The sequence below is a fragment of the Stegostoma tigrinum genome, chromosome 33 (genome assembly GCF_030684315.1).
Source record: "Stegostoma tigrinum isolate sSteTig4 chromosome 33, sSteTig4.hap1, whole genome shotgun sequence".
NCBI lineage: Eukaryota > Metazoa > Chordata > Chondrichthyes > Orectolobiformes > Stegostomatidae > Stegostoma > Stegostoma tigrinum.
This window is the reverse complement of record NC_081386.1, coordinates 7,397,450-7,409,477: the sequence shown is the minus strand read 5'-3', so window position 1 is coordinate 7,409,477 and position 12,028 is coordinate 7,397,450. Positions and strand designations below refer to the sequence as shown.

Sequence of the window (12,028 nt, the reverse complement as noted above, 5' to 3'; positions counted from 1 at the left end):
TTTAAAGGTGAGGTACCGGAGGTTTAGAGGGGATTTGAAGAAAAGGATGGTGGCTATCTGGAACCCATTGCATGAGAAGTTGGTAGAGGCAGATATCTCAAGATTTGCAAGGATGAACACTTGAAACTCCACAGTTAACAAGACTGTGGGCCAAGTGCTGGAAAATGGAATTAATACAGATTGATGCTTGATGACGGTCATCAACAAGAAGGGCCAAATGGTCTCCTCCCAGGCTGTAATATTTCAATGAATATCCATGACACTATGGCATGATCTAAACCAGTCTTAAAACCCAGACTTACTATTCCTGTGCTGCGGAAGAAATACTTCAGCTACCTTCACAATGCTTGATGACAACCTCAATGTATGCCCTTTGGAGTCAGCCCCCTGCTCAGGGTCAGCCTGCCTCACTATGTCAGACACTGGGCCAAGCTGTTGTCTGTCTATCAGCTCTGCAAAGCACTAATAGATCAATAAACATGGACCAGTTCTAAGTCAAAAGCTCAAGTTCAGTTAAAAGTCACTTAACAGATTAGTGGCCAAATGAAACAACGGATTAAAGCAAATGTTTCAATTTTTTTTCCTGACAGCCTGCTTTGAACTTTCTCATGGACCACTGGACAGTTGTGACCCTCAGATGAAAACCCCTGGACTACATCATTTAACTTTGATGGTTCACGTCGCTAAAATAACAGAAACATCATAACACCCATGATTATATGCATGGAGAATTACAGTATTGGTTTATAATAACTACAAGGGTTGAGAATTTAATGGTACAGATTTAAGATAGTTACCACACTGACTCAAGTGCAGAGTAAAGAAACACAATTCAAGCAAACATTTATGAACCAGAAAGCAATACCTTGAAGGGTGGCAGAAGGAACTTCAATATTAATTGTTAGAAAGAAACTGAATATAGATCTTGCTTAAATAAAAAAAAGAGAAATTTTGCAGGATTGTGGAGAAGACCGGGGATGTTAAACCAACAGGACAGCAATTCTGAAAAACAGACAGAGCACAAATGATTTCTTTCCATTCCATACGATTCTATAGCTGTAACTTTCCAGCAAAAATTTCTCCATCCTGCAGAAGGATTAAAAGTCTGCTTACTTGATAGCTTTGAAAAAGATAACCTATGGAATAAAGTGAGGTTTTACCTGACTGCAGTACTGATGAAGCTGAGATGTTAGATCGTCCGTCCTCATTTTTGCTGCTGCCAATTCTTCCTTTGCAGCATTAGCAAATTCTCTGCTTTTTGCAGCAGCCAGCTGGGCACTCTCGAGCTGTAACACATGAGATGCAGACAGAGGAGGAAATCATGGTACTGAAAACAACAGGCATCTATTACAACTAACTGTTATCTACAGGCATTACATTCTGCGAGCACCTAAGAGTCGTTAAGAGTCAACTATTGTAGGTCTGGAATCACTTATAACCCAGAAAACTCAATGATGGCCTATTTCATTTCCCAAGTGACTGTGAACCAGATGTGCATTTATGGCAATTGACAATGAATAGATATTACTGGAATTATTTTCCTCAGAAATATAGGGAAATCCTCTATTTTTACTGTACCAACACAAGAAAACCACAAAGTATGATCATACATGGCAACAGCATTGTAACTACTACAAATTTCTAAGCCATTTACACAAGGAAAATAGATAATCACAAGAAAGGCATGGCATGGAAATAATATTGTCAGGAAAAGTTCAAGTTCAGAATTGGTCAAATAGAATGCATCTTGGAGAAACTAATTCATTAGACACAGTATTGCTTCCAAAGTAGATACCAAATCTCAAGCTATATAAACAAATAATATTTTGCATACAGCTGGGTGCATAGCTGATGATGTTCCAGTTTACTAAAGTGCAAAAGAAGCAACCGACACATTTGATGAAGAACTGAAAGATTTTGATGATTGCTTTAACCTTGGAACAAATAAAAAGCCTGAATCTAATAGAGAAGTTCAGCATCTAGTGGAGTTTGTAGATGATTAATCATAGAATCCCTACAGTGTGGAAACAGGTCCTTCAACCCAACAAGTCCACACTGACCCTCGGAGCATCCCACCCAGACCCATCCCCCTATAACCCACCTAACGTACACATCCCTGAAAACTATGTGGGCAATTTAACTCGGCTGATCCACCTAGCCTGCACATTTTTGGACTATAGGATGAAACCGGAGCACCCGGAGGAAACCCACGCAGACACGGGGAGAATATGCAAACTCCACACAGACAGCTGCTCGAGGCTGGAATCAAACCCGGGTCCCTGGCACTGTGTGGCAGCAGAGCTAAACACTGAGCCACCATGTCATCACATTGTGAAAAGGTAATTACTGAGATCTAAAGTCAGGTGATGTATCCTTGTCAGGTTTATTAGACTAAAGATTTTTTTTCTACTACCATACAGGTGAACAAGATGATTAAATGTATCACAGGCGATCAGAAGCACATGTTAAAACCACTAAAGATACATGTGAGAAACTGCTATAATTGGTATGACAAATGACAGACACTAAAAGGTCAATATTAAGACTGTAGAGAAAGGAAACCTCAAGATCCAGCTGTGCCCAGCTACTACAAAAAGAATAGCTCATCCTTAAAACAACAGGTCACTCAGAATAATAGTTCTGCAGAAGGGTTACTGGACTCAAAAAATTAACTGCACCTTTATCTTCAATGGTGCTGCCAGATCTGCTGAGTTTCTCCAGTACGTTGATTTTGTTTCAGTCACTGAGAGAAACTGTGACAAAGTAGGACAGACACAAGCAGAAGTTGAATAAACTACTTTTCATGTGAATAGTTTATGAGCTGGAACAGGCTATAAATAGGAGGTAAGCCAAAGGTCTTCAGAAAGGAAAATAAGCAGTGAAATCTTTGTAGCAAGATGACATTTATGGTAATGAGCTTTTCACTCAGCTGAGGTTTGATACAGGAGTGTGCATTTTAATCAGATAGTGTACCGGGGTTGAAAACACACTGTGGCCAACAGCCAATATTCCATCGAAGCTGAGTGCTGCTCGGACATTTCATGCATATTTCCAAAAGTTGTTGCTCCACACGGACTACAGAGGTCGGTGCAGAAGAAAACAAAACTACATGAACGTCGCCCTCAGCTATATATTCCAGGAAATATAGCACTTGGATTAAAGAGAAGCCACACGCAATCTGCAGATAGTGGAGAGCCCATATGTGCTTCACATTGGAGAATTCACACTCCTCAGCATGAATGTGTGTTTTAACCTGAATTAAATCTTAAATTTGGCTCCTTCTGCCGTTTGAAGTCAAGAAACAAACAGAGTCATGGACCAATAGTCAAAAGAACATTCAGTTAGTGGATGCCAGTCATGAAACTAACAGTAAAAGATCTGATTAGTCTCCCTGGACTTGTGATGGAAGCCAAGCAGAAGACAGAATTCACCAAGATTAGCAGCATTGACAGAAGAAATTTATTTATATCGTTGGCAGGATGGAAACATGTGACTAAAGTGGATCGGCAGAAATGTTTATCACTGCCGTCAACACCAAAGGGTGTTCAGACTGCTCTATTCAGCAGGTTTGGCAGATAAACAGAAGCAGGCAGCATACCTGAATGAGTTAACTGACACAATCAAAACAATTATGTACCTCAAAGTGCAACGCTGCTTAGTGATCAGTGCTGTCAAATGGTGACAAGTTCAAGCAGAATATTTGATCTCTAACTTCCAGGAAGAGCCAGTGATAGAGACTATGCCAAGAAATAAATAAAAAATCTGCAAATAACAAGCCAAAGACACAAAAATGTTAATCGCACCAGTAATGCAAACAGGGAGAGCAAATTCAACCTTACCAACACAGTGAAGTAAAGAATCTACACATTTCACAGATTTACTGAGAATAAAAATCTGCTCACGGACTGAAGACTTGGTGTGTCGTACATCCATCAGGTGAGTCGATCTACTTCCATAGTCAAGAAGAAAACTGCATCCTTTAGAGATCCAGGATGCAATCAAAAACTCAAAATTGTCTGGTCCAGAGATTCAAGATAATGCAAACAAAAATGCTAGCTCCATGAAAGAGGTTCATGAGATAAAGCTTCTCCAGTTTAAAAGGAACTTCCGGACCGCTCATCGTCAAGAACAGAATCAAAACCAACAAAAATTAACTTAAAGATCCACCAGAATTCCAGGTCTGATGAGAACCCATCTTGGGAGGATCATGAAACCACATACCACCAGAATTTTGAAGCAAGAGAATTAGAGTCTCAGAAATGTACAGCACAGAAATAGGCCCTTTGGTCCAACATGTTCCATGCTGAACAGATATCCTAAATTAATCTAGTTCCATTTGCCAGCATTTGGCTCATACCCCTCTAAACCCTTCCTGCTCATGTACCCATTCAGATGCCTTTTAAATGTTGTAATTGTACCAGCCTCCACCACTTCCTCTGGCAGCTCATTCCATACACATACCATCCTCTATGTAGAAAAAGATGCCTGTGCGGTCTGTTCTATATCTTTCCCCTCTCAACTTAACCCTATGCCCTCTCGTTTTAGACTTCCCTACTCAGGGGAAGAGACTTGGGACTGACTGTGAACTTATAAAAATTAAAAAATATGCAAATGTATAAACAATAATGGAAAAATAAGCTTAGGAGCAAATGTATTAGAGTGTGATGGTCTTAATGGATTAATACTGAGGAGGAGTGCCTGAAGCACGATGTCAGATGGACTTGACAGAAGATCAGCTTTAGAACTTGAAGGAGTTCTTTTATCATTCATTAAAGGGATGGGGGTATTGCTGGCCAGGCAGCATTTATTGCCAAACCTAATTGCCTTCAGAGTCATCCACATTCCTGTGGGTCTGGAGTCACGTGTAGGCCACACCAGGTAGGGATGGCAGTTTCCTTCCCTAAAGGATATTAGTGAACCAGATGGGTTTTTTGCCCTACAGTTGACATTGGATTCACGGGTCATCGTTAGATTCTTAATTCCAGATACTTTTGTCGAATTCAAATTTCACCACCTGCCTTGGCAGGATTCTAACCTAGGTTCCTGGAATATTATCAGAGTCTCTAAATTAACAGTCCAGTGACAATATTACCAGGCCACCAGCCTCCCCTCACAAAACCTACTAACTGAGTCTTCTTCATAGACATCCCTATAGAGACTGTTACTGGTACCTAACAACTATCATGCAATAAACAACAGCCTCTCCTCATTAGACTACCATTTGATTTTCCTCTACCACACTAGACCAGGTCCTGAAGAGCACTAGTTGGAAAGAGGATGGTGATCAGATAGCTCAAACTATATGAAGCCTCACCATGCTGGAGCATATGACAACCATAAACATCATGATTACTCTGCTTCCAAATGAAACAGCAATGTTAACGAATTTGAGATAACACGGTGTGAAGCTGGATGAACACAGCAGGCCAAGCAGCATCAGAGGAAAGTCTGACGTTATGGGTCAAGACCCTTCTTCAAAAAATGTTCTTTTTCTGAAGAAGGGTCTCAACGCGAAACGTCAAACAACATGTTATCTCAGATCCTCCAGCATTAGCAGTTCCTACGTTCTCATGTTAAAGAATTCCATAGAATTACTACCCTCAGAGAAAGAAATCCTCATCTCCATTCTAAACTGAATAACCCCTGACTTAGCTGAAGCCTGGATTCTCCCACAAAGTAAAACATTTTCCCAACTCTATCCTGGCAGATTCCCTGAGAAACTTGTGTTTCAATAAATTCACCACTCGTTTTTCTAAACTCCAATGAGTACAAGCCCAACCTACTCAATCTCTCTATATAAGAAAATCCCTCCAAATCTGGGATCAAACTAGTGAACCTTCTCTGGACTGCCTCCGGTGCCAGCTCCTGAGATGACAGGGCCAAAACTTCTCTAAGCATTCTGACTAATGCCTTGTTAGAGACAGAGTTATACAGCATGTAAACAGACCATTCAGCCAGACTTGCCCATCCCGACCAGCTTTCCGAAACTGAACTAGTCCAATTTTCTGTGTTTGGCCCATATTCCTCTAAATCTAGTTTTGGCAAGACTCCCCTCTTTTCTCTACTCCATTCCCTTTGAAATATAAAAGTCAAGATTCTAGTTGCCTTCCCAATTACCTGTTGAATTTATATACTACCATATCATCCATGCATGACGATCCTCAAATCCTATTATGCTGTAGCTTTGTGTTTGTTCCGTATTCAGCTGCTCTATTTTTCTTGCCAAAGTTCATAACTTCACTTTTTCCCCACATCATACACCACCCGCCAGGTTTTAGTCCACTTACTCAACCTGTCTATATTCTTCTGCAGCCTTATGTCATCCTCACTTATGTTTTATTTACATATAATTTGAAATATACATACACATATTTGTAAATAGTTATTCTCCCAGCACTGGTCCAAGAGGCATTTCACTAGTTACAGGCTGCCATCCTGAAAATGCCTCCTTTTACCACAACTGTCCTCTATTAGGTAGAATACACAGTTTTCTAATCCTTTGGGACTTTTTCTGAATCTAAAGGCTCTTGAAAGTGTATTCACTGGAAGTAAACTATCTCTGTAGCAATTTCCTTTAAATATCGTAAGGATGCATCACATTAAGTCCAGGACTTTCAAAGAAGTGATAACCTATTAGTTTCCCTAACACACTTTCTCTAGTGATAGTGTTTCTTTCCTCTCACCCTCTGCCCCTTTAGACCTCAACTATTAGTATTTCTGGAATTTTATTAATGCCCTTTACTATGAAGTCTGATGCAAAGTACTTATTCATCCCCACTGCCGTTTCCGGGTGGCCCATTTTTTAATTTCTCCAATCTAGTTCATGAGAGGGTCTATGCTCATTTTGGCCGCTGTGTTCCTTTTTAAACAGCTAAACAACATCTTACTCTAATTTCATAGAACTTGCTAGTTTACTCTTTCTATTTTCTCCGTGTTTATTTTTTGTTCAACTTTGTTGCCTCTCAAGACTTTCCCCATCCTCTTGTTTACAGCCTTTTTTTGGCACAGTCTCAAAAATAAAAGAAAACATACAATCCTCAACATGCTCAATTAGCCATTGTCGGACATTAGAAAAAGGGGAATTGAGACGAAAGAGGGAAATCAATAGCAATGGTTGTGGAATCCAGGATCAAGGGACATCACCTAAAAATCAGAGCCTTGATTAATGTTGGTAAATAATTCTGCGAAACTTGAGAAAATAAAATAAAAATTGCTGAAATGTAGTATTTCCAATAAATAGGCTTTGTGGATATTCTAAACCACTTCAAGCAAAGAAAATAATTGATACTCTGTACAAAATAAATTCATTTCTAGATAAATGATTAAGGAAAATACATATTCGGAAGAGCGCAATAACATTCACTGCAGGGCATTTTGTCATGGTGTTCCCCTGATTAGGTGTCATAATTTTGTTGTGGATAGCAGGTTAATTCTAAATTACACGGTGCTTCCAGAACTTCAGTGACCAATCAGATGTCACCTCAAGGAAATTCCAAGCAATTTAATCCCGATGAAATTTACCATTTAATTGTGGCATAAATTTATAGGCACTTTGCAAACTAATTGAGGAATTTATTTTATTAAAAGACTGATATTGTCTCCTGCACCGGAGAGTTTGATTATTCACCGGATTTTATCCCAAACTTGTTCCATAGTAATGGTGTAGGTGCATCTACAGCTATTACACAGCAGAATGTCTTGGATCTGGATCGGACATTAGATAATCACTGGCTTGCCACGGTGCTCACTGCAGCACATTCAAACTTTTGATTACATTTTGGTTCAATTGACCACTGGCAAACAGTAAACTCCACAGTCGAACGTACAGCACTTGGCAGCACAGCAGAGAATTCCATGGCACTGATTTAAAATGAAACTTGTAAGAGACGCCTGAGGAGGGGGCGAAGAGAGAGAGACTTGTGGAACTGTCACATACAATGTAAAAAGTCAGGATAACGCAGAACCATGAGTCTCGATCACACAACACTCAACGAGACATATACAAAGCCTATAACGATCATAAACATAGCAGATGGCTGCTTGATCAGTGCTAGTCATTTCATCACATGGGTGAACCTTGTATCTGTTGCAATGGAGAAGAGATTGATTGAAACCAAATAGGCAGTCATTTAAAAGCATTCACCTTTAATTTGCCTCAGTAGGGTAGGGACAAGTAATCAATATCATGACATTACACATTTTGATATTCTCCCAGGCTCTCCACTGCTTAGTACTCCTGTTAAGAGCATCATTTCCCTCAGTTTATTTCACAACATGAACTGCTGGCTCTCCTCTCTCTCAAAACATCTCTTAGCTGAATGACGTTTCCACAAATGTATCACCAAGAAGGGACCCACTGCATCTAAATTACAAAATTCATTATATGAAACAGATACAATGTAAAGTGTGTGTTTTAATGCTGCTTTCAGGACAACAGGTACTGAATTGCAGATCTAAGAGACATGGATGAGCCTGTAAAGTCTGCCTATCCTTAGCTGGAGTTGGGAAAGTTTTTTGGGGGTTGGCGCAGAAGGGAGGCACAAGGAGTAGGTGGCAACTAAAAGGGTGAGCTCATTTATTCTTGACCGTTGCATCCATTCAGCTGGATGCCCACCCACAGGGTTGCCCTCGGTGTTTACTCACGGATAGTCCCTAAGGTCTATTCAACGATCTGAGAACACCTAATCTAGATGCACAATAGCACATTACGGGATGATAAACCAGGGGACTGCTGACCACATTTTTCCCTCATCGGGGTTGCAGTTCTGATACTAATTTGGAACCAGTTACCAGATTATAAATGATTGTAAAAGTTCTTAATTTACAATTAATTAGTGTATGTAATGGTTTTAGCAATTCTTGTCTCATTTCAATGATCTCCTGTTTGCTCTTGCCACTCAAGTAGATTCTGCAAGGTGATATAATTTTTATTTTGTTCTGTTTCATTGCAGAATCAGACTGAAACATGACCTCTCTTCTCCAACTGGCCAGTCCCTCTCAGCTGACCCCCAAAAAAACTCATCCTTTTTAACGACCTGTCACCACACAGTGCCAAGACTCCCGAGAGGTCATAACAGGAGCGGGAAGTGGTTATTTGGTGCCTCAAGCCAGTCACCTGTTGATCTCATGGTTGATCAAATGCTGGTTAAATCACTTTCTTTGTGCTCCCCATAACCCTCTACAAATTGGTCAATCAGGCTAAATCAATAATCCTACCCCCAGTGGAGTTTTCATTCTCAGACAGCAAAGGCTCATGACTCGCCCCATCACTGTCGCAAATGGGAGAGCCCTAAATTTAAACAGAACTGCCTACTTCTCATCCTCCAAGCACCCGTTCTAACAAGCTCCCTCCAGCCCACAGCACCATGGCTAAAATCAGCAACTCAGTTATCACCAACATATTCCCAAATACAATTATGGTTATTTGAGAAATGCTGGCATATTCCAGGAATGAAAATTGTATCAACTTTTGCTTCATCATACAATGTTCTCATTTTCTTCATATTTCTTTAAGTAATAACATCATAGGAATAGAATATGATTAATATTTTAACAGAATATTCCGTAGAACTTTTTGGACAGGAAATGTTACCTTGGCATGAAAGTTTTCTTCCAGTTGTCCCTTGTATTGTTTGATCTGTTGATATTGATCGGCCCTTAGCTGCTGAAGTACCTCAGCTAGTTTGCTCTCATACTCCTGTTGACTACCAGTCTCAATTTCTCGGAGTCTGGTTTCATGCTGTCTCTTAGTTTCCGTGATTTCCTAAGTGAATAAGAATTAACTCAGTAAAAATAAAACAAAAAAATACGAGACAAACGGTTCACTCAATTTATCATAAATATTTCCAAATACACATGACATTAAATAGAGAACTGTGCAAGAAACTGCCCAGCCAAATGGGCAATCTTCTGCTCTCCATCAAGTTTGGATCAGTCTTAACAATTTCCAGAATTTTCTACACTAAATGGAGCATGTTGGCACTGGATATTGGATCACCAATGCCAGGAACCATGGGATAGGAGATGCCAACTGCATTGCCCATTGTACTGAATTGTCACATTGAAAAAGAAAGGAAAATTAGCTGCAGCCTGGGTGAATCATTGTAGTCACAAATCGACCATTTTGGTGGCTGGTCTGGTAGGTCGGTGGAGGGGAAAGAAATTCACAGAACGTGTATTAAAAAAGAAAGTTTGTATTGTAAAAGCGTCTGTTATTGTCAGAGAAGTGAACAAAATAAAACCTATTTAAAAAAATCTCGACAATGGCTCCCTTAAAATTCAAATTTCACTCTTCCAACATTTACGACTGAAAGGAGATGAAATTTCTTCACCCAGCGCGTGGATAAGCTAGCAGGATCCTTCACCACAGAAAGCAGTCGTGACCAAAACATTGTGATCAGAGATAACGGGAACTGCAGATGCTGGAGAATCCAAGATAACAAAGTGTGGAGCTGGATGAACACAGCAGGCCAAGCAGCATCTCAGGAGCACAATAGCCAACGTTTCAGGCCTAGACCCCTCATCAGAGAGGGGGATGGGGAGAGCGTTCTGAAATAAGTAGGGAGAGAGGGGGGAGGCGGACTGAAGATGGAGAGAGGAGAAGATAGGTGGAGAGGAGAGTATAGGTGGGGAGGTAGGGAGGGGACAGGTCAGTCCGGGGAGGACGGACAGGTCAAGGAGGCGGGATGAGGTTAGTCGGCAGGAAATGGGGGTGCGGCTTGAGGTGGGAGGAGGGGATAGGTGAGAGGAAGAACAGGTTAGGGAGGCGGGGACGAGCTGGGCCGGTTTTATCGTGCAGTGGCGGGAGGGGATGAGCTGGGCTGGTTGTGTGATGCAGTGGGGGGAGGGGACGAACTGGGCTGGTTTTGGGATGCGGTGGGGAAAGGGGAGATTTTGAAGCTAGTGAAGTCCACATTGATACCATTGGGCTGCAGGGTTCCCAAGCGGAATACGAGTTGCTGTTCCTGCAACCTTCGGGTGGCATCATTGTGGCACTGCAGGAGGCCCAGGATGGACATGTCGTCTAACGAATGGGAGGGTTAGGGTTAGGGTTAGGGGAGTTGGATTTGGTGGTGGGCAACTGTTAATTGAGGTGTGTGTGCGCATGTGTTTGGGGGTTGGGGTGGGTAGGAGCCCTGCTGTTCACATGCCTCTTCCTGATGAAGTTTGTGGTGGGAACGGAGTTCCTAAGAGCCTCATCCACTACTGCTGGTATTCACACAGAACGAGGGGAGATCAAAAATAAATCTGGCAGGGCTTCTTTCGGGTGCAAGGACTGGCATGCAATGGCACTCGTGACCTGATCGATGGACCCAACATTGGGAAGACTGGGGCCCCTCACAGCATCATTCACTCTTTGTTTGGTGACATTTGTGGTCCTGGACCGGAGGCAGATGCATTAACAATGAAGCGTTGATGCCGTCAGCGGATGACAACTCTTAGTAGATACAGCTTTCACCGCCAGGGTCCCAAACTCAGAGTTGGGGCACCACTACCGTGTTAAGAGCCCAATTGGCAGGGGCCTTCTCATGAAGGTGTTATACTGGGCTCAAACCCCCATCACTTACACCAAATCCTCACAACCTCTGCCTTGTCAAAATAATTTCATAGTAATAAAGGGCTCAATCAGCTACCTCTCGGTCTGTTCAACCGTTTATGTGCAGAACTCCATTTGCTCGTTGTTTTCCCTCGCTGTTCCATCCTGAGACTGTCGCCCTGTATGCAGCAATTTACTCCATTGCCATCTTGACACCATTGGCTTTTCTTTTGTTTAAAAGATATTTTGTTATCGCTTACAGCAGCGACTTCAGTCCCAGGAACACATTATGTTTACTTTGCAGGTTTAGGACTGAAGCTTATGGGTTTTTGGCGAAGTGCCAAAGTATTCTGGAATGATTTCTGCCACATTGCCAATTGTGTTTTCTTGTTGTACCTCACCCATTTCTCCACATCAAGTGGCATTTCAGCCCTCATGGCAAGAATCACATCCGATTCCTCATTCCCATCTTATCTGCTGCTCAGACCAGCA

General features: G+C 41.5%; 1 protein-coding gene across 1 annotated transcript in view; it reads right to left on the bottom strand.

The window, feature by feature from the left end:
* Positions 1–12,028, bottom strand: part of LOC125467130 (lamin-L(III)-like) — a 57,998-nt gene that overhangs the window by 28,621 nt on the left and 17,349 nt on the right. The window contains exons 4-5 of the mRNA XM_059639235.1: positions 9,593–9,763; positions 1,161–1,286 (exon numbers count right to left, since the gene is read on the bottom strand). Coding sequence (XP_059495218.1) covers positions 1,161–1,286; positions 9,593–9,763 — 297 coding nt within the window. The remainder of the gene's footprint in view (positions 1–1,160; positions 1,287–9,592; positions 9,764–12,028) is intronic.